Source organism: Thamnophis elegans, chromosome Z, assembly GCF_009769535.1.
Source record: "Thamnophis elegans isolate rThaEle1 chromosome Z, rThaEle1.pri, whole genome shotgun sequence".
NCBI classification, from domain to species: domain Eukaryota; kingdom Metazoa; phylum Chordata; class Lepidosauria; order Squamata; family Colubridae; genus Thamnophis; species Thamnophis elegans.
Genome location: NC_045558.1, coordinates 64121482 through 64144315, shown reverse-complemented (window position 1 = coordinate 64144315; position 22834 = coordinate 64121482). Strand labels below are relative to the sequence as shown.

At 44.4% G+C, this 22834-nt stretch overlaps 1 protein-coding gene across 2 annotated transcripts in view; it reads right to left on the bottom strand.

Annotated features, from left to right (window-relative positions):
• Positions 1 to 22834, bottom strand: part of ITGA9 (integrin subunit alpha 9) — a 615138-nt gene that overhangs the window by 117711 nt on the left and 474593 nt on the right. For both annotated transcript variants that reach the window (XM_032236787.1, XM_032236788.1), the window contains exons 23-26: positions 21438 to 21545; positions 19411 to 19536; positions 15276 to 15395; positions 12942 to 13043 (exon numbers count right to left, since the gene is read on the bottom strand). In XM_032236787.1, coding sequence (XP_032092678.1) covers positions 12942 to 13043; positions 15276 to 15395; positions 19411 to 19536; positions 21438 to 21545 — 456 coding nt within the window. The remainder of the gene's footprint in view (positions 1 to 12941; positions 13044 to 15275; positions 15396 to 19410; positions 19537 to 21437; positions 21546 to 22834) is intronic.

Genomic DNA, 22834 nt, shown 5'->3' with positions numbered 1-22834 from the left:
TAAAAGAAAGGAAGTTGAAAGAATGGAAGGAGGAAGGAAGAGAAAAGGAGGAAGGGAGTGAGTGAGGAAAGAAGAGAGGATGGAAGGAGAAAGGAAGGAAGAGAAGAAAAGAGCAGAAGATGGATAAGGTGAAGATAGATAAGCAAGAGGAATGAAGGAAGAAGTGAGGTGTCTCGAGGAGGGGGAAAACATTTAGTGACCAACGTTACAATGGCATTGAAAAAAGTGACTGATTACCATTTTTTACACTTAACAACCATTTTCACACTTAGCGACCGTTGCAGCATCCTCATGGTCACACGATGAACATTTTGATGTTTGGCAACAGATTCGTATTTATGATGGTTTCAGTGTCCTGGGGTCATGTAATTGCCTTTTGACAAAGTCAAATGGGGAAACCAGATTCACTTATGTTAATAACTTATCAGCTGCATTTATTCACTTAAAAACTGTGGCAAGAAAGGTGGTATAGTGACCAAAGTTACAATGGCATTGAAAAAAGTGACTGATGACCATTTTCACACTTAGTGACCATTTTCACACTTAGTGACCGTTGCAGCATCCTCATGGTCACGCGATCAAAATTTTGATGTTTGGCAACAGATTCGTATTTATGATGGTTTCAATGTCCTGGGGTCATATAATCACCTTTTGACAAAGTCAAATGGGGAAACCAGATTCACTTATGTTACTAACTTATCAGCTGCATTTATTCACTTAAAAACTGTGGCAAGAAAGGTGATATAGTGACCAAAGTTACAATGGCATTGAAAAAAGTGACTGATGACCATTTTTCACACTTAGCGACCGTTGCAACCATTTTTCACACTTAGCGACCGTTGCGACCATTTTTCACACTTAGCGACCGTTGCAGCATCCTCATGGTCACGTGATCAAAATTTTGTTTGGCAACAGATTCGTATTTATGCTGGTTTCAGTGTCCTGGGGTGACCTTTTGACAAAAAAAATTTTTTTTTAATCAAGTCTCCCCCCCCCCCCCCGGTCAAGGGCGTCCCTCTTTTCCAATCTGAAAATCTGGTCACCTTATGGTAGAATAAATATTCTTCCTTAAAATCTGCTTGTTTGTGGATTAAAATGCCATCATCTGAATAGAACAAATCTGAAAGCTTATAATATTAAAAGTGAGCAGAGAACAATACAATAATTGGGTGACAAATAACTGGGTCTGGAACATTGACTTTCTTATATAACAGGAGAGTGATAGAATTAAGCAATCTTTGGGAGCAATAAAATTTATTAATAGTTATAAATAGGGAAGGCTAACAGAGAGCTCCCAATCAGCATGTATTTTCAGCAATTCTGGCAAGTTTATACATTTATCTGCAGTCTGCTGCTTTTCAACTGAGATCTTGATTTCTAATTCTGAAACAGGGAGCCAATTAGGATAGGAATCAAATAAAAATTGGGGATGGGGGGAAGAATCACTGCCAAAAGGAACACTGAATAAGTTCCCAAAATATTTTTTGTAGACATTCATGCTGCTAGGTGATTATTTAGCCACTAAATGGGAATCTTGTCCAGGCCAGGTCTTGATTCTAAAAAGATTATGTCTTTGGCATTGCCGGTAGATTTATCTGAAGAGTGAGAAAAATATGGCAGAAGAGATTATCATTCTTCTTTGTTACTATTTGTTGGAGCACTGTCAATTTCACTAATGAGTAATGTTACTTTTTATATCCTCAGAAGCTTTTCATATTCCTTCTTCAATAAAAAAAATCATGAAAAAGAAAATCATTATAAAACTGGGTTGTCTACAAACTCAAATTACCATAGGCTGAACACAATCCTTATTAAACCAAATCTAAAATGAGAAATAAAAGGCTGAATTACATTATAAAGAGCCCTGAACTAAACCCATAATTTTTTGACCAACTTTTCATGAATTAAACTGGTTGTTCCAATAGTTTGTTTGAAATGATTATCCAAAGATGATTCAAGTAATTGAACCACTAATGCAGCTAACAGTTTACTAGGTTATGTAAACTATTAATGTTGCAATCCTAACATGTGCTTATGAAGGAGGAAGCCTCACTTACTATAGATTGGTTTACTTCCGAAGAAATCTTCACTGAATTACATTGTTGGCATTAATGAACTTTTATATGAACTGATCTTCAAGTAAAAGATAAATCTGTATTTCTCAAAAAATGTCTTAGATTAAAGCAAGTTTCAGCCTCACCTTGAGAAATTGTATACCGTATTTTTTGGAGTACAAGATGCACCTTTTTTCCTCAAAAAAGAGGCTAAAAATCTGGGTGTATCTTATACATTGAATACAGCATTTTTGGCCTCCTGAAGCCCTGCCCCTTCACCAAAATAGCCGTGCATACCCTTGTGGAGGCTTTCGGAGAGAAGCTGGTGGCTGGGGAGGGCAGAAATGAGTGAAACACGGGGGGCAGCCCCCAGCAGCACTCTATAAGCCTCCATAAGGCTATGCATGCAATTTTTTTGACAAAAAACAGACCCATTTTTGCAAATTTTGCTCATTTGTGGGCCCCCATCCTCCCAGGAGCACTCTGCAAGCACCCCCCCCAAGCCTATTCATGCCTTTTTTTGGAAAAAACAGGCCCATTTTCACAAAAAATGGGCTGTTTTTGGGAGGTATGCAGAGTGCAAAAACTTTTTTTTCCTTTTGGAAAGCTCTTTAACTGATTGATGAGAATTACATTGATCAAATGCTGTGCCAGCAGAAACAAAGTTAGGTGCTGCAAATTGTCAGCGATTTCCTTCTCCAGCACATGGATAAATACACCTGGAAACATCTCCCTCCGTACCTACTCTCTCTCTCACTCTCTCTCTCTCTCTCCCTATCTACTGTATTTCTCTCTCTCTATCCCTCTATCCCTCTATCCCTCTATCCCTCTATCCCTCTACCTGCCTGCCTACCTACCTACCTACCTACCTACCTACCTACCTACCTACCAGTGATGTGCGGTGAGGTTTATGGTTGGTGAGGCACTGACACAGGGGTTTCAATTTTTTTTAGACTTTTTTAGACTTCAACTCCCAGAATTCCACAGCCAGGCATGCTCAGTTCCGATTTAAACAACAGCATTTGTTTTTCTCCTTTGCGAAAAAGTTTTCCTTCATTCTTTTTCTTCTCCCCCCCCTTCCTTCCTCTCTCCCTCTCTCCACCCTCTCTTAAACAGACACATGCACACAGAGAAGTTGGATCCCTCTCTCACTCACTCACTCTCAAACAAACACAAACACAGAAGTTGGATTGAATATATTTCCTAATGGCTTGAAAGCAGCTCGTCTGCCGTACCCCCGCCCCATTCCCCTGCTGCCTTCTGATCCGACCCTTTGATTGCAGGTGGAGCCACGTTGCCTTTTCAAACTTGTAATCAGTGTAGCTGGGCTTATATACTTTTATCCAGGTGTGTGTGTGTGTTTGTGTGTGTGTTTAAAGGCAACGTAGCTTTGCATGCAATCAAACTACACTTGGGGAGGGATCTACACTTGAGGATGAAGTTTGAATTCCTCCCCCTCCCTCGGACCCACACGTACCTTTTCCAGCTGTTTCAAAGAGGATTTCAACTCTGCTCTTGTCATCATGAAAAGAAAAAAAATGTAAAAGGAAAAAGGCAAGAACTGAGGTCAGACTGAGCTAGTTGCTGCCAGAGTCACAGTGGATGACTCTGCTTAGTGCTTAACTGTTTAAAAAGGCCTCTAAAAAGTGCCATCTACAGGAGGAGGCGGGAGAATGACGTGCCTTCATCTACGTCAGGAATTTTTTGGCTTTTACCCCCCTGCTTAACTCTGCTCGAGTGATCATAAAACACCAGACTGCCTCCCCTGACTGCATGTCCCTGCTACCTACTTACTCTCTGTCTCCCTACCTATCTACTGTATTTCTCTCTCTCTCTCTCTCTCTCTCTCTCTCTCTCTCTCTCTCTCTCTATCCCTCTACCTACCAACCAACCTACTCTCTCTCCCACCCTCCCTACTGTATTTATCTATCTCTATTTTTCTCTCTCTATCCCTTTAACTAACTAACTAACTAACTAACTAACTAACTAACTAACTAACTACTCTCTCTCTCTCCCTACCTACCTACTGTATTTCCCTCTCTTTCTTGCCCTCTCTATCCCTCTATCTACCTACCTACTTTTTTTTAATTTGCCTCTTCAAAACCTTGGTGCATCTTATAATCCGAAAAATATGGTAATTACAGAAATTCTACCCAATAGTGATAAATGCAGTTTGTCCCATCTTTGTAAGTCCCCTAAGTATTGTAAAACTGCTAAGTATTTCACCTTTTTATCGACCCTAAAACCCAACGTTTTAGTCAATATATCACTGTCCTGAGATGTCATATTATCAACATTGTTTTTTTTTGTTTCTTTTAAAACCCGCTATCATTATGATATTGTAAATTTTCAATAATATTCAAAACAGCCCTCACATTGTCTCTAAGCTGTCTTTTTGACAGAAAGCTCAAGATTAATATTTTAATACAGAAAATTCTTAAAACAAAGATAAAGATGAAACCAGAAACCTTTCTTTTGGGTTTAATGGAAAAAGACTTAGAGAAATTTTTTTGAACTTTGATCTTACACATGTTGACAGCAGGAAGATTACTGAACGCATGAAAATGGAAGGACATTTTGATTTCCACCAAGCACGAATGGCTACCGAAGCTGATGGAGTTGGCAGAAATGGCTAAATTGACCATTTTGATTAAAAAAAGAATATACTTTTGTTGCCACATGGAGATTGCTTCTGGACTTTGTGCTTGAGGTGGAAAAAATGAAACTTTGATTTTGAGTATTACTGATAAGATTGATTTATTTTTATAGAAATGGTTATTGTTATGGAAAAGTAAAAAGTTGTGGTTTGTTGTTAATGCTTTAGTTTCCAAAGTGGGGCATGGGAGGAGTCACACATGGGTATTAACACAGCCCTTTTGCCCTGGAGACTGAAGAAAATCTTGAGGCCACACCCCCATTTCTCCACTGACCTCCCAGATTAACTTCAGTCTCTGGCCCAGAAGGAGTGTTTACCTGACTCTCCCTCACTTCATAGACTTCTAGGTTTTTTTCTAGATTTTTCCCAGTTCTTTCTAGGTTTTTTCTCTAAGCCTTTAGGATTTTTCCAATTGTTGCTTTACCTTCGGATCTGCTCCTCTCTCCACCCGTGCTCAGCGCTGCTGGCAGGCAAGCCTCACCATGGTCCAGCGTGATTCCCAAGTGGCTGGACAGCTACGTAAGGGGGAAAAAAGACGCTGCACCACGAGGCCTGCTGGGACAGCTGCAGGCCATCCAGGAGACCTCCACAAGGCGCCAGCGATCGAGGAACCAGCCAGGGCCTTCCTCCAATGTTCCCAAGCCTCGGAGGAGATCGGGTCGCAGATCGGTGGCCATTTTGGATTCCCCCCATCTTAGAGCACATGGGAGAGCATGTGACCCTCCTATGGAGGCTGAAAGCACTCAAAAGACACCGCAGTAGCCGGAAGAGGCTACAGGAGGAGGCCTCAACTCTGCCGGCAATCCGGGGAGGGCCCAGAAGCAGCGGTGAGCCGGCAATCGAGCTGCGGAGCAGCGGCAATTGTTTGAAAAGGGTGGTGCCTGGAAGATCAAGGCACACAGAAAGAAAAGGCTGGCAGGGAGAGAGGCGGTGGTACAGTAACCGTGAATACTATGGCGGAGGCAGCGAGGAGTGGGGGTGCCAGGCCTAGCTCCCCAGGGGATTTGGATCCAGGTGAGGGGACCTCCAGGGGGGTTTCCCCAGTTTCCAGAGGGAGGTCCCCTGCCAAGAAGGGCACCCCCAGGCCCCATAGGAAGGGAACCTCTGGGAAGGAGGTTCGAATTACCAGGGCCTCTGCAAAAAGGTTCAGGGCCACCATCAGCTCTTCCCCTTCCAGATCTTGCTCCCCCCACAGGCTTCCTGTTCTGGAAGAGACCAGGGGGTCACCCCAGGTTCTCCAAGGGGTTCAGGCAGAGGGCACAGCTCCCTATTGCCCCCCCTTTCGCCTGCCCACCCATCTGAGGCTAGGGGAGACCCCTTTGGGCACAGGGCACCCAGCCTGCCAGGCACCAACTGGCACCGCAATGCCCTGAACCTAGGGAATTTTTGTAACCCCCAGAGCTGCACCCCTCTCTTCCAGAGCTTTCTAAAAGCTTCCAGGAGGTGCTAGCCAGGGCCATACCCCAAGGGATTGCTTTGGAGATGAAACACCAGTCCCAGGGTTCCAGGAGTAGGTCTTCTCAGGACAGGGACCCCAATCCAGGGGTCCCCTGGATTGCTCCAGGGCCTCTGCTACCAGAGGGCCCAGGTCTCCCTCCCCCTGCACTGCCAGTGAGGCTTTGGATTTAGAGGAAGGGGAGTTGAAGGAGGTGAGGTTTTCTGAGGATGAGGACGCCCAGGCCCCTGAGGCCCCCAACATCAGCGGGCTCTTTCCCTCCTCCTTGTTTAGCTCCTTACTTCGTAAGGCCGGGCCACAGCAGACCTGGACACCCCTCCAGAACCCAGTCCTGCCACTGCCACGCCAGGCACTAGCGGGGATAACAAGAAAGGGCCCTTCCATAAACCCCCGGTGGAGAAAGAGGAGATTCCCACTCCAGAGATGTTCCTAGAAGTGCTTAAATTCCAGTGGGTCTTTTCCCAATCTGGGGGGCAATGAGTGTAGATTCTATAATCTCAATTCTACCTTTGCCCAAGCTCTGCAGGTTCCTTTGGTGGAAACTTCGGTCGCCACCCAGGCTTCAGCTTCGACCGTGGTGACTGGAGACATCGCCAACTGTCTTAAGGCAGAAGACAAGAAGGCGGAAATGATTTTGCATAAGTCATTCCAGGCAATAACCTGGGCTATTAGGGCAGCCACTTCTGCATCCTTTTTTAAGTGCTGTGGCTGGAACAGCTGAGAGACAGGACCCCAGCCACAGAGGTACGTCTCCTGCAGGACATCTGGTGCTGGCAGCCACGCAGTTTTCGGCAGACGCCACACTGGATGCAGTTAAGTATGCTTCTCGAACTTTGTCATCCTCTGTAGCATCCAGGCGCCTGCTGTGGCTGCGCCACTGGCAGGCGGAGTCTCAGGCTAAGTGGCACCTGGCAGGAGCTGACTATGCCGGGGACAAGTTTTCGGTGACTCGCTGGATCCTATCTTGGTGGAGGACAAGAATAAGCGAAAGGTCTTCCCGGCTATAACCAGATGGTCAGATCACCTCCATGACAGTCATGGATTTGACCCAAGTAATTCGGGGTCCGACTCACTCAGTGGGTCATACGCTTGACCTCATATTTCTCTTGGAGCAGTGGAGACATGATCTAGATTTGAAAGGCATTGAGATCTTGCCCTTGTCATGGTCTGATCACTCCTTACTGAGGCTTGACTTTCGGAAACCAATCCCCCACTGCAGGGAGGGGGAACCCTATGGACCCTATGGGATTTCAGACGGCGCTTGGAGAAATACCTGACACTCTCATCCACAGTCCGGTAGAGTCCTTAGTCGCTGCTTGGAATACAGCGGTGGCGGGGGCTCTAAACTGGATTGCACCTTTGCGGCCTCTCCGAGGTTGTGGATCCAGGAGGGCTCCTTGGTTCACTGAGGAACTCCGGGAGATGAAGTGCCAAAAGAGATGCCTAGAGCGCTGCTGGAGGGCCAGTAACTCTGAATCAGACCGAGCACTGATGAGAGCCTATATCAGGACCTATCTCATGACAATACGGGCGGCGAAATGTGCACATTTTGCCACTCTTATTGCATCCGCTGAATTGTGCCCAGCTGCCTTGTTTAGAATAACCTGCTCCCTCCTGAAAGGGAGGGATGCGGATGACCCTTTACAAGGTAGAGCTGAGGAATTTGTTCAGTTTCTAACGGATAAAGTCGCTCGGATTCGGACAGATCTGGACTCCAATTGCACGGTACCAGCCAAGGTACTGGGGGAAGGTCTTGAGCGGATCTTATGGAGCGAGTTTCAACTTGTCGCTCCTGAGGAAGTGGACAAGGCCATGGGAGCGGTGAGTGCCTCCACCTGTGTACTGGACCCGTGCCCCTCCTGGCTGATTTCGACCAGCAGAGAGGTGACACGTGGCTGGATCCAGAAGATAGTTAACACCTCTCTCCGGGAGGGATCCTTCCTGCTCCTCCTAAAGGATGCAGTGGTGAGACCCCTCCTGAAGAAACCTTCTCTGGACCCAGCCATTTTCAGTAACTATCGTCCAGTCTCCAACCTCCCCTTTGTAGGGAAGGTTGTTGAGAAAGTGGTGGCCTTTCAACTCCGGCAGTCCTTGGATGAAACCGATTATCTGGATTCCTTTCAGTCCGGTTTCAGGCCTGGTTACGGCACGGAAACTGCTTTGGTCGCACTGATCGATGATCTCTGGTGAGCCAGGGATAGGGGTCACTCCTCTATCCTAGTGCTCCTTGACCTCTCAGCAGCCTTTGATACCATCGACCATGGTATCCTTCTGCGATGGTTACGGGAGGTGGGAGTGGGAGGCACCGTTCTTCGGTGGTTCTCCTCCTACCTCTCGGACAGATCGCAGTTTGTGTTGGTTAGAGGGCAGAGGTCGATCCCTAGGCCCCTCAATTATGGGGTGCCGCAGGGTTCGGTCCTGTCCCCCCTCATATTTAACATCTACATGAAGCCCCTGGGTGAGATCATACGACGGCACGGGATTAAATACCACCAATACGTGGACAACACGCAACTGTATCTGTCCGCCCCGTGACAACTCAGTGAAGTGGTGGAAGTGACGTCCCAGTTCCTGGAGGCTGTTAGGGTCTGGATGGGAACGAACAAGCTTGCACTCAATCCCGACAAGACCAAGTGGCTATTGATGCTCCCTCCCAAAGATGGTCCAGCTATTCCATCCCTTAGCCTGGGGGGTGAAATCATAGGCCCCTCAGAGAGGGTTCGCAATTTGGGAGTCCTCCTGGATCCGCAGCTGATGTTAGAACATCACTTGTCGGCTGTGACCATGGGGGCCTTTGCCCAGGTTCGCCTGTTGCACCAATTGCGACCCTACCTGGACCGGGAGGCCTTCGGATAGTCACTCACGCCCTCGTCACCTCAAGACTTGATTACTGTAATGCGCTCTACATAGGGCTGCCCTTGAAGAGTGTTCAAAGACTTCAGTTAGTCCAGAACGCAGCCGTGTGAGCTGGGTGTACCTAGGTACAACCATGTTACAAATATCCTCCGCGAGCTGCACTGGCTGCCCATTGGTCTCCAGACGCGCTTCAAGGTGCTAGTCGTTACTTTTAAAGCCCTACATGGCATCGGACCTGGCTACCTGAGAGACTGCCTCCTGCCAATTACCTCCCAAAGACCGATTAGATCGCACAGATTAGGCCTTCTCCGGATTCCATCTGCTGGCCAATGTCAGCTGGCGACTCCCCAGGGGAGGGCCTTCTCTGTTGCAGCTCCGGCCCTCTGGAACTATCTCTCCATTGAGATCCGGATCCTTACTACCCTTCTGGCCTTCCGTAAAGCAACTAAGACCTGGCTGTTCCAGCAGGCCTGGGGCTGTTGAAGTATCCAGCCCCACTTTAAGTTATGAATGTTGCTGTAATTTTAAATTGTTGTATTGTTTTATATATTCCCCTTCCCTTTTTTATTGTAAGCTGCCCGGAGTCTTCCGAGAGTGGGCGGCATACAAAACTAATAAATACAAATACAAATACAAATACAACACCTAGGGTCCATTATAGATTCGGTGTCTGGAGAAGTCTTCCTTTCCCAAGAATGTAAGGACAGCATTGTGCAACTAGTTCATGATATACGCAAATTACGCTCTATCCCTGTAGTTCTTTCCAGGCTCCTTGGGAAATTCGTTTCTTGTATAGGGATCATGCCTTGGGCTCACCTATACACCAGGGAGCTTCAGTGGTTCCTGCTTCCATACCAGAGAGCTGGGAGGAGCGATGCCAACTTCAAAATTCGAGTGTCACCCCAGATGCTGCTCTCACTCTGTTGGTGGCTGACCCCAGCACTAGACAAGGGGTCCCTTTTCAAGGAACCAGTGAGGAAGGTACTCACAATGGATCAAGACTGTTCGGCTGGTGGCCCAGATAGCCCAGGGACGCTGGACTCCAACAGACCTGTGCAACAACATAAACTGGTTGGAGCTCAGGACACCCATCTGGCCCTACATCACTTTAAGAGCACTGTGGCTGGCCACCATGTCCTGGTCTTGACAGACAACGTGGCATCTAAGGCCCACATGAAGGGGGCACACATTCCAAGGCCCTGCGTGACAAGGCCTTTCGGCTGGGGAACTGGGCAGAGAAGAATCTTCAGTCCATCAGAGCGGAACACATCTCTGGGACAGAGAATCAGCAAGCAGATTGGCTCAGAAGGGAGACAGTCGACAACGGAGAGTGGCAGCTCCATCCCAACGTCTTCCTACAGAGGTTCGGATGCCCAGCAGTGAATCTCTTTGCAACCCCAGCGAATGCCCAGCTGCCCAACTTCGTATCGAGTTCTTGTCCAGGGGTGTCATGGACATGGATGCCCTTCGTTGCAGATGGCCACCCGGTCTCCTCTACGCCTTTCTTCCCCTTCCCCTCATTCTTGGGGCTCTGAGGAAGTTAGTGTCAGAGAGAGCAGAGATGATCCTAGTGGCTCCCTTCTGGCCACGTCATCCCTGGCTAGCAGACTTGGTGGAGCTGTCCTCAGCTCCCCACGGAGGATTCCCCCAGGGGAGGTGTCTCTGCACCAGTGGTCTCTGGAGCATCCGGACCCGGATGCTCCAGAGACCGCTGACCATCTGGTGATTGGGCGGGAACAACTAAGGGGGGCCCATTTCTCTGCGACGGTCATTAAGACCATCGAGGCGTCCAGGAGGCAGTCTACCACTCGCATCTACAATGCTCCTGGGTCGCTTTCGCGGATTGGTGACAAGCAAGGGACATTGTTCCAGCCTTGGCTTCCGTACCCCAGGTTCTAGACTTCCTACAGGAAAGTCTAGAGAAAGGTCTGGCTCCCAGCACCCTTAGGAGATAAGTCTCTGCCCTCTCCACGGGGTGGATTCACCGCCTTTGTCACAGCACCCAGTCCTAAGGCATTTCCTTAAGGGAGCAGTGAATCTGAAACCCCCAGTGGTCCATCGATTCCTGACCTGGGACCTGCCCACGGTTCTCCAGTCCCTGATGGAGGCACCTTTCAAACCCTTGAGGGAGGTTTCCCTACAATTTCTGACCCTTAAGGTCGTCTTCCTGGTTGCCATTACGTCAGCCAGGAGAGTATCTGAGCTTAACGCTCTTTCCAGCACAGCGGATCTCTGCACCTTTCTGGAGAACCTGGTTGTCCTCAGACTGGACCCCGCGTTCATGCCCAAGGTCAACTCTCCCTTCCACAGGGCATTAGAGATAGTTCTGCTGGACTTCGGTCCGCAGCCCTCCAGAGATAAAGATCATGGCACCGGCTGGACGTTAGAAGAGCCCTGTGCATCTATCTGAAGCGCCCTTTAGACATTCAGAGGCCCTCTTCGACTCCATTCAGGAATCTACACGGGGAGCCAAGGTTTCCCCGGCAACCATTAGCAGGTGAATCAGAGCGGCCATCTCGAAGGCCTACGAGGCACAGGAACTTCAGGTCCCAGAGGGCATCACAGCGCACTCCACCAGATGTGTGGCCACCTCAGCGGCCTGGGCCACCCAGGCTCCCATAGAAGAGATTTGCAGGGCTGCCGCTTGGTCCTCTCCCTCGCCTTTCATCAGGCACTACTGGCTAGACGCTTACGCCTCCGCGGAAGCGGCCTTTGGGAGGAGAGTTCTTCAGGGAGTCCTAGACTCTCGAGGGGCTCAGGCCCATTGATCCCTCCCAAGGACATCTAGCTTTGGTATGTCCCATGTATGACTCCTCCCACGCCCCACTTCGGAAACTGTCAGTTGGTTTTACCTGAACTGCATGTTTCGAAGTTGGTGTGGGAGTAGTCACTTCCCCCCCCCCCATTTTTAGGGCACACCATGCCAGGGGCCTAAGTTAGTTCAGTGGTCAGGCAGGGCCAGGCAGGAAGGATATGTGTGTGTGTGCTTCTCTGTCCCTTCCTTCCAGGTGCTCTGCTAAGAACCATCGGTTAATCTGGGAGGTCAGTGGAGGAATGGAGGTGTGGCCTCAAGATTTACCTCAGTCTCCAGGGCAAAAGGGCTGTGTTAATACCCATGTGTGACTACTCCCATGCCAACTTTGAAACAGGCAGTTCAGGTAAGACCAACTGACATTTTACTGCAACAGAGGGAGTCGGAAGTCAACATTTTTTTTCTTTTCCTCCATCCCTCCTCACTTCTCTTTTGTCCGCCCCCCCCCCATTTCTTCTTATTTGCTGTTATATTTTGCATTTTATTCTATAATAAAAAAAAATAAACAGAAAAAAATAATGTTCCACATCAGAGGTGCATCTTCTCACACTAAGGTGATCCTCTCAGAGACCCATAACCTGGAGTGACAACATTTGGGATGAGGCTAAGTGAGTTCAAGTGGTCTGCATGGAATATGTAACCTCTGAAGTCTCCTCCCTATCTCAGGATTGTCCTCATGGGTGGCTTCTCTTTTAACATAGCAAAAGCCTTGTCCAAACTCATGGGTTAGTACATAGTTTGTGTATTTCTCTGCTACCTGGATGCTAGGTAGATTTTCTAAAGACCTAATGAATAAAGAAGCCTAGAGTGAGCAGTGTAATTTACCTTGTTAATGCAGATATGTGCATAATAAATATCCATTGCTCTGTCTTAAAAAAAAAAGAAGCTGAACTAGTGTGCAAACATTCAGATGACAATCATTTGCTTCTAGACTTATTACAGCAAGAAAAACACAAGAGGATTATGGCAGTAATATCAATGCTAATACATTTAAAGAAAAGCATACTCCTGTTTCTTTGGCCTGACCACAAATCCCTTGCTAAATGCTGGATCATTTAATGCATTCCATGCAAGACTAACAATTCTTCTTCAGATTCTTCCACTTACTGTTGCATATTCAGAATTCACATTAGGTACTTCAATTGCCCGTTTGCTTGGGTCCACTCTCACCTTTGCTCGTGTTACAAACTGAATCACTGATGAGGTGTCCTACAGATTGAAAAATAAGGAGAATTAAGGAACATTTTCAAACACACAGTTTTCAAAGACTCTTAATTATGGGCATTTAAAAATAAAGTTAGATGTGAATGTTCAAAAACAGTATTCTCACATTTAAAAGAAAGTAAGATATTGCCAAATATCACCAGCAGAGAACATTTTAAGCTGAATTATTGCTGCATCGTAATTAGAACCAGATATTTGTATATAATTATTAAAATGTGCTTATATATTAAATATTTTATGATTAAAATAAATTCTAACATTGCATAGAATAACATCTAAATATATATATTTTCCACTATAATCATTCTTGAAAAGAGCTTTAACACAAATGGTCCAGCAGTTTCCTTTTAAAGTAATTCTTACTGTATTTTAAAATTATAAATGTCTTCTGGTGAAGTAAGATTAGAGTCATACATCATATTTTAGGAAAAAAATTGACAATTTAGAAATGGAAATATAATTTCCTCCTCTTATGTATATCAGGGCAACAAAGTTCAAGAGAATTATTTTACTCTGTGACTTAAAACTGAACATTGGCACAGCTCATATAATTAAGCAGCTCAACTAATTTAATGAAAACAGCTGGTGTTAGGCAACAATACATTCCTAACACTTTTACAAATTACATCATATCATTCCAATGCAGCACACACTGAGCATTCAGCAAGGACCACAAGAAAGAACCGCAAATCAAGCTTAGCATTGTATGCTAAGTTCTTATTCTATCCATTGTTGACAGTAGTAAAATATCAAAAAATTCTGAACATTGTACTCAATTTTATCAGCATTTAAAAGTATATGCATTAGTTTTGAGCCTATCACTTACATTTTATATATCATATGTTACATACCGTGTTTCCCCAAAAATATGACATGTCCTGAAAATAAGGCCATGCCATATTTTTCGGGTGGGCAAAAATATATGCCCTCCCCCCAAAATAAGCCCCTTGGACAACCCCCCCTCCTCCGGCCATGCAGAGCACCACTCACCGACCTAGCAGTATTCCAAAGCTGCCAAGCCATGGGAACGGGGGGGGGGGGGGGGCAAAGGCGCTCGTGTTGCTTGGCATCTTTGGATACTGCTAGATCAGTGAATGGCACTGGGGGTGGGGGATTGCCGGGCGGCTGCTCTTGTCATCGTTCCAAATACCATGTAGAATTAAATTAGAGTTGAAGGCAAAACTATGCTTAAAGTTCCAATTTAATAAAGCAGGCATATTGGCATAGTGCTGTGGAGATTCCACCTCTGGAAATTACATCAGCATCCCCCCCTGGTTAAAAGTTCATGATCTTGTCCCCACACCCACAGTCCATCACATAGTCCAATCTCCTTCTTCCATGCTGGCGTCCATGTCCAGCTTCTTCCGGTCAGGTGTACTGGTGTGGAGACAAAGGATGACCTTGCTTCTAGTAAAGAATGAAAAACAATACATTCCAAAATCCTACTCCTTCTATTCCCCCCTCTCATTGACTATACTTAAAGAACCAGCATAATGAAATAAGAGAAAGTGTGGCAGGCCAAAATTCTAAAAGGAATATAAATGCAGGCCTGACAGCTCTCTTGCGAGCGGGCGCCCGAAGAGCCGGGCACAGCCTCAGGGGCAAACAGCTGTGTTGCGCTGTCGCAGCAGTGCAACACAGCAGCCATGAGGTGACCATGCTCACGAGCAGCCGCCCGCAAACTCCCTTTCCAGCCAGGCACAGCACCATTCAATGACCTAGGGCTCCCACGGCATGGTCACCTCATGGCTGCTGTGTTGCGCTGCTGTGACAGCACAACACAGCCATGCCCGGCTCTTCGGGAGCTCACTCGCAAAAGAGCAGCCACCCAGCAACCATAAAACAATAAGCCTTCCCCTGATAATAAGGCCCAAGCCATATTTTGGGGGTCAAAAGAAAATAAGACCCTGCCTTATTTTCAGGGAAACACGGTACTTACATTTCAATCTATCACCTTCATTGATGGAGTTATACTGAAAATCTAAATTTGGGGATTATTTGGTTTGCTCACTTGTTTTAAAACTAAAGAGCATCTTGAAACAAAACATAATGGTTTGCATCTTTTCTGATTCATTCCCCCCCCCCACTTCTGACTGATAAAAAAACAACAAACCCTAACCTTCTGATAGGATAAAGCAGTAATCCAAGTTTAAATCCAACTCCAAGGTGAATTATTTAGAGAAAATTCAATATTATAGTGTAAGAAATAATGCTCACCTTCTTTAGTATCTCTGTATTCAAAAGCATTTGCACATCTATGCTACAGGATTCAGCTTTTGCTAGTGAACTTAAATTACACCGTATGATTAAGCAGGACCTGCCTGGTCTTTCACAATCCTAAAGGATAACAAGTAAATAAAATTAAGGGAGAAAAGAATGATAATCAATAAACCTTGTTCAGCTATCTATACAAGCAAATCTATCAGGATTGATTACATTCTTATTTTCCCTACTTTTGGTTTATTCCATCATGTTTCACCATCATGTCTAACTTTTCTAACATCATTTCTAAGTACAAATTTGCATTATTATGTATGGTTTTCTCCTAACGAAACACATTCTTGTATGTACTTTATAGAGCAGGGATGTCAAACTCAATTTCATTGAGAGCCAGATCAGTGTTGTGGTTGTCCTCCAGGGGCTGAAGTGGGTGTGGCTGACTGGGTGTGGCCTGGGGGCATGGCGGGCTTGACATCACTCACATAGGTGGTGAAGTGCATGGCTGCCAGCTCTGGTATAATTCTCCAAGGTTAGATCAGAGATCCCCCCCTCTCTCACACACACACACAAATAGAGGTTGGATCGGATTGCTCTGGCTCTCTTTCTCCCTCTCTCTCTCACACACACAAGCAGAGGTTGAATCAGATTGCTCTTGCTCTCTCTTTCACACACTCTCCTGCTCTCTCTATCTCTCTCTTACGCACAGACACACACAAACATCACTCTCTTGCCCCCTCTGTCCCCTCTCCCTCCCTCCTCCTCTCACAGATGCACACAAACAGAGGTTGGATCGTGTGTGTGTCTGTTTCTGTGTCTGTGTCTATGTCAGCAATGGCGATGCTTCAGTGTCTGGCCAGTGGGGTGCTTCTCACTCGGCCGCTTTCCCTCTTCTTCTCCCCGTTCCCCTTCCAATTCAGACAAAGCTGCACTTTTCATTTATCTATTGCAGTGCAGCGTCTTTGACAGCTGCGGGACTTGGGGTATGGTCAATCACCATTTGTGGCACAGTGGAAAAGGCGGGAGGCAATCCCCCTACCAGACCAGACCAGCCTGGTGGGGGGATGGGGATTGACCATCCTCCAAATCCCACCTCTGTCAAAGTAAATTCTGGGTGAAAACAGCTGAGTGAGAAGCACCCTGCTGGCTGGACACTGCCACTGCCACCACAATGAGATATATAGAGTGATCCAATCCAACTTTTGTGTGTGAAAGAGAGAGGGAGGGAGGGAGGGAGGGAGAGAGAGAGAGAGAGAGAGAGACAGAGAGAGAGAGAGACGATCCAACCTCAGAGAGTTATAGCAGGGCTGGTGGTGTTGGGCTCTCTCTCTCTTTCACACACACACACATACACAGTGGTTTGATCAGATAGTTCTCTCACTCTCTCACCCCACCTCATGGTGGCGGCACCAGCTATACTCTCAGCAAAGCGGTGGGAGGTGGAAGACAAAACGAGGCAGTGGGGGTAGTGGAAGATGAAACAAAGCAGAGAGTGAGGAGCTGCCCCGTGCACTGGCTTACCTGAGGGCCCTGCAGCCAGGCCATCAACATCCTCCCAAATGCCTGGCCTTGCAGCGGTGGCTCCAGAAACCCCATCCAGCACCTCATGTGGCTTCCAGCCCAATTCTCCTTGCTCGCTGCCGCAATTGATAACCTGCCTGCAGGGCACTCAGGTTAGGTGATGTGGGGTGTCGGTTATGCCAAACCCTCACCCTTCCAAGAGCAGCCACATCCCTTTCTAACCTGCTTTCCAGCTGTGTTCACTGCCGTCACATGGAGGGCAACAAAAGTAGTCTGTGGGACTACTATAAAAAAATAGTTCAGACCTTCCAACTTCTCTCAAAAAAAAAAATCTCCAAGTTTTACCATAGCCCCACAGACTACTTTTGTTGCCCTGCATGAATGAATGTTGTGCTCTATTTTTAATATTATGTATTGTCTTACGGTATGTTTTTTTGTCTTTGTACCCCCCTCCCCGTGTTTTGTAAGCCGCCCTGAGTCCCCTCAGGGAAAAGGGCGGCCTATAAATTATAATAAACACTAATAAACACTAATGTGACAGTGGAGAACTGGGCCTGTGTGTGCCCAGCTCTTCCTGTGTGCATGCATGCCACCAGGATGGCGTGGGTGGGCCAAAGCAACATGGGTCGGCTCCTTACAGTTTCCAAGATGGCCGTGCAGGCTGGTTCTGACCTCATTGTGGGCTTGATCTGGCCCACGGGTCTTGAGTTTGATACCCTTGTTGTAGAGAACGTCACTGGATGAATTTTCATAAAACATGTTTCTTCTTCTTATTCCTTAATATGATGCAGATTTTCCTGCATATCCTGAATTCAAATACTGTTACTACATTCTGTGACTAGCTTTCACAGTAGAAGAAGAAAAATAGTTTGGCACAACAATTCATTATCAGAAAAAAAAGAAAACAATAAAGAACATATCTAATTAAAAAGGCTTTGGGGTCCAGGACTTTAGTTCTGGATGGGTATGCACTGCCCCAGACAGTCACTACATGCAACACTAGCTAGTTTACTTTATTGTCATTGCACTTCGTACAATGACAATAACTAAAAAAAACCACAAATACACATCCTTCACATTCTATACAATTGAATTGAAAACCCACAATATTGCCTTAATATTGCACTATATAGTAGAATTCAATATAGTTACTGCTCAGGGAGAGAAGCTGTTTTTCAGCCTATTTGCTCTTGTTTTTATTATCCTGTACTATTTGCCAGATGGTAATAGTTTAAAAAAAAGGGTGCCCAGGAGAGATGGCTCTTTAAGAATGTTTTGAACTTTCTTAAGGCAGTGGGAGTTATAAAGCTCTTTGAAAGAGGGGAAAGGGCAACCTATGACCCTCTTGGCAATGATGTTAACCCTGTAGAGCACTGTCTTATCTGCCACTGTGCAATTGGCAAACAATACACAAGTGCAGTAAGTTAAAGTTATGGTGCAGCTGTAGAAAGTCACCAGCAGTATTTCATTCAGCTATTTTTCCTGAGATGTCTCAGGTAGTATAATCTCTGCTGGGCCCTTTTGACCAGAGTGAGCATGCGGGGTCCTCTTTTATGATAACACCCAGAAACTTAAAACTGGCCACTTGCTCACCCTAAAATTTTATCCTAGGAACTGTATGTTTATCCATGTAGGATTTTATACTTTAGATTGGAGGTTAGAGAAACACAACAGGCTTTGCATGGAAAAAGTTTTGGACAAAGACTCCTACTGAAACCCCTGGAGACTGCTTCTTTTCAGGCCTAAATTGATCTAAGATCTAAATCAGCATCAGACAACTTCCACTTGCCTTTATATAGATTAACTTGCACTGTATCAAAATGGACAGGTTTTTTGACAACCTCTTTAAGAATTCAGCTTGGAACCTGTTCACAGTTATAAAGGAATTTTAAAAGCTTTTCTCAGACTTTTAATATGAGATTCACAGATGTAATGCAACATACATTCTATTAACAATACAATTTCTGGATGCTTCATACCAAATTCAAATCTCTCTCAGATCACTGTTACCTAAATGAAAAGAAGCATTCCTTAAAAGCCCTGGGAACAGAGATAATAACTTTTTTTTCAGGCTGACTCCCCTGACTCAACTGGTATAAGAGGGAGGGACCCAAAAGCACAGTCAATTTACAGGATTCTGTTACTTTAAAATAAATTGCAGTTTTAGTCTTGTTATAAAATTGGTTTCCTGATTTAGTCTACCTTAGAGAGCTGGAATTGCTTGCTACAATCTAAAATTAAGACTTTAATTGAAAAAGCATGAATTTGCCAAAATTCATGTTCATTGTATTAATAATACTACCTAGCCATCTCATCCTCTGCTGTCTTCTTCTCCTTATTACTTATATACATTTATACATTTTAAGTTTTTTACACAACTGATTATTATTTTGGTAGATATATTTTTCCATTTGCAATAAATATCTTCTGGAATATTTCATGCACACATTTGGGGGGAAATATATTAATCTAAATTATCTTTTGCTAGCTTAAAATTGTCCCATGTACTCAAGGAGCACAGCTTTGTTTAGCAGCAGTGGAAATTATATACATATATTGTATTTTAGAAGGAAGATGTGGGCTTTCAAACTATTTCGTTATAAAGGTTTCTTACCAGTACTTTCCTGCCAGACTTGGTAAAAAAGGCAAATATTGTGTGAAAAATATTCTCCTTTTCCTGAGGAATGACACATGGTGTTGAGTTATTATGAAAAGAGCAGTTTCCTTTATCCTGAGCAACCTAAAGAAAGATCACAAAGCACACCCTGTAACTTTGTACACCTTTTTTTGGACATTTTGATATATATCTTATTATTCATCTGCTGTAGTTGCTGATAAAACCTATAAGGTTTGCATGAAATGGAGTGATAATTATATTTCAACAATATTATTGCTATTTACTATGGCTCAGCCCACATCATTGTAGAAATCTCAAACAGTGAGATTGCAAGGAAAGAACTCTCAAAGCAAGACATACCATGGGAAGAATCTCCCCTCACCCCCAATTCACATACTTGTGAATTTTGGAGTTGTAATCCTTACCTATGTAGAAGGAATCAGGGTAGGATGGTTTGTTATAAATAATGCTATGTCTGCACTTATTCTGATTGTTCAGTTTTCAAACTGTAATTCAATATGTTTCATCAATCACTAATACCATCAGTCACACCTCTAACACATTTAGAACCAAGGAAGAGATGAATCATCCTATATAGATTTTTATACTCCTTTAAGAGCCACTTGGATGAAAAGGCTGTATTTTACATGGCAGCAAATATATTTGGACTGTTTCAGCAACCAGAATGGACATTATTAACCTTATTAGGTAAAAACAATAAAGGCTTTCGAAATTGGAAAAGAGGAAGTTCAGATGCCATCTAGTATATATATGATTTATTTTATTTTAGAACATAGCAATAGTTTCAAACCTAGTGTTTAACACAATCTTACAAGGCATCCAAAGACAGAGTTTATATGTAACATTCCTATGCTCAAGTGCTCAACAGCTGAAATTCAAGACAGTGCTTACATTTGGCCTTTCTTGGATGACAAAGGAGGCTAATTTATGTACTGTTAAGGATGCCAGATGATATTGATATTAAGTGTAGCTTCTCAGAAGATTCCTCCAAACAGCTGTTATAAGATGCAAGTTGATTAGACTGAATGAAATCCACCACACATGAATTAAGTCCAGGACAAAATGAATCTCATTGTTTTACTGATTGAACAGAATTACCAAAATTGTCTGAGTCAGACTAAAAGAAAGTTCCTAAAATAATTTTGTAAACAATACTGCACTGTTGTTTCTGCTCCCAAGGTAACATAGACCTTGTACTATGTATTGCAATGTCCAGAATCCCTTGATCATAAATACCAAAATGTCCCATTTCCCCACCATTTTAGGACATGGAACATAAAAATTGAATTTCTCAAATCCTACTATAAACTTGACACATTTTTATAAAATACAAAAATTAACAAATAAAACCATATGTTGTTTGTTGATGACTTTTACTATTCATGCATTATTTTTATTTACTTGTTTTGATGTTGTTGTACCCCATCCAGGACTACAATAGGCTGAAATATTTTGAATTAGTTAATAAAATAAAACTTAGAGAAACTTGTTCTGATCAGTGCAAGTTACAATTAAGCTCACTTTGCCCATTTTTTCCTCAAGGAAAAAAATATGGCTCCTGGGTACCAAAAGATTTCCCTCTTTGTCTTACAACAGGCACCAAAGTTACTACTATCTACCCCATAGATCCCTATCAGGAGGCTTCCATTCTGGCAGAAGGAGGGGGCTTTGGTATTTTTATGACCTGTTATCTGCTTTGGTCTTTCTTTACTTTGATATATCTTCTGAGCTATGGAGGGAGGAGGGATTGGCTTGGGTCATCTGTTTTGTTTCTATTTAGGCTGGAGTGCAATGGATTTGAACTTGCTCATAATTAAAGTGAATAGTTTCCTCCCTTCTTCATATTTCAGATTTTCACCCATGAACATTTTAATGTCATAAGTTAGCACTGCATTAGGTCATACTTTCATCTTGAAATGCAAGTCTGTGGACATGCACATGTTACTGTACATGTTACTATAAACATACCAGTAAAGCTTAAAAAAGGCTGCACATTAGCTTACCATCATATGTTGAATATGAAACATATCAGCTCCAGTAGCTGAGAGACGATTGGGAACTGAAATGTCAACAAAAGATCCAGGAAGGGTACTTGGCCCAGCATTATAGACCTTCAAAAAGATAGGAACAAATAGGATAGGTACATGCTTCAAAAATGTATGAGAAGACAGCTTTCTTTGTGTTTAGCCCAAATCTTTTCCAGACCCTTAATGGCTGACAACAGAAAAAAAAATTTTTTTTCTCCAATAGGAACCCATGTTAAGGATAAAGGGAGCATATTCTATAGAAAACTACTAAGCTGAATGGAGAACTTCAGAACATACATTTGGTAAATCTTATTTGAAAGCATGTATACATCAGTGGTGGGACAGGACCGGTATGCCACCGAGCAGCTGGAGCGTCACAGGCAGTAGATAGAGCGTCACAGGCGGTAGATAGACATATGTGTGCTGCGCGCGTTCACGTGGGCTATATTAGGCAGACGTCTTAGCCATTAGGCCACAGGCTCTGATCCGTTATCAGCCAAGCCAGGGTGAAAGGTATCTATTAGATTAGGTTTCTGCCTGGATGGTCTCTTGTGATGAGCCGAAGGACAGAGAATGGAAGTAGTGATCTTCCTCCCATATTTGGGCATACCGGGGGTTGTAAAAATCATATTGATAAGGAGTCGAGCTCTGTAGCTCAATGGTTAACACATCTGCCTAAGAGGCAATAGAGCACAGGTTTGATTCCCAACATGGGTAAGGCTAGCTGATGAGAGCTAAATAGCTTGAAATAGATCTATACTAGTCTCCCTTTATTTATTTATCAGCATAAATATAACATATATATATATCTCCTCACCTTTATATATATGTGTGTGTGTGTGTGTGTGTGTGTGTGTGATGTGTGTGTGTGTGCAGGGGTAGAGGTGGCGCAGTGGGTAGAGTGCAGTACTGCAGGCCACTTCAGCTGACTGCTAGATCAGCAGTTCAGCGGTTCAAATCTCACCGGCTCAGGGTTGACTCAGCCTTCCATCCTTCCGAGGTGGGTAAAATGAGGACCCGGAGTGTTGTTGGGGGCAATATGCTGACTCTGTAAACCGCTTAGAGAGGGCTGAAAGCCCTATGAAGCGGTATATAAAAATCTGCTATTGCTATTGCTATATATATATACACACACACACACATACATACACCCAAGTATAAATATTAGATATGGATGGATGGATACACACACACACACACACACACATGGAAAGAATGCAGCTATAGCCACCATAAACTTCAACTGCTGCATAAAAATGCAAGTATTGGATATTGTATCAGAGTGCAAAGTTTGGTGGTAATGAACATAGATACATGAAAGTTGTTTGAATCTCAATAGCAAAAGAGATGTAAGATCCCTTGGTTTTTGAATT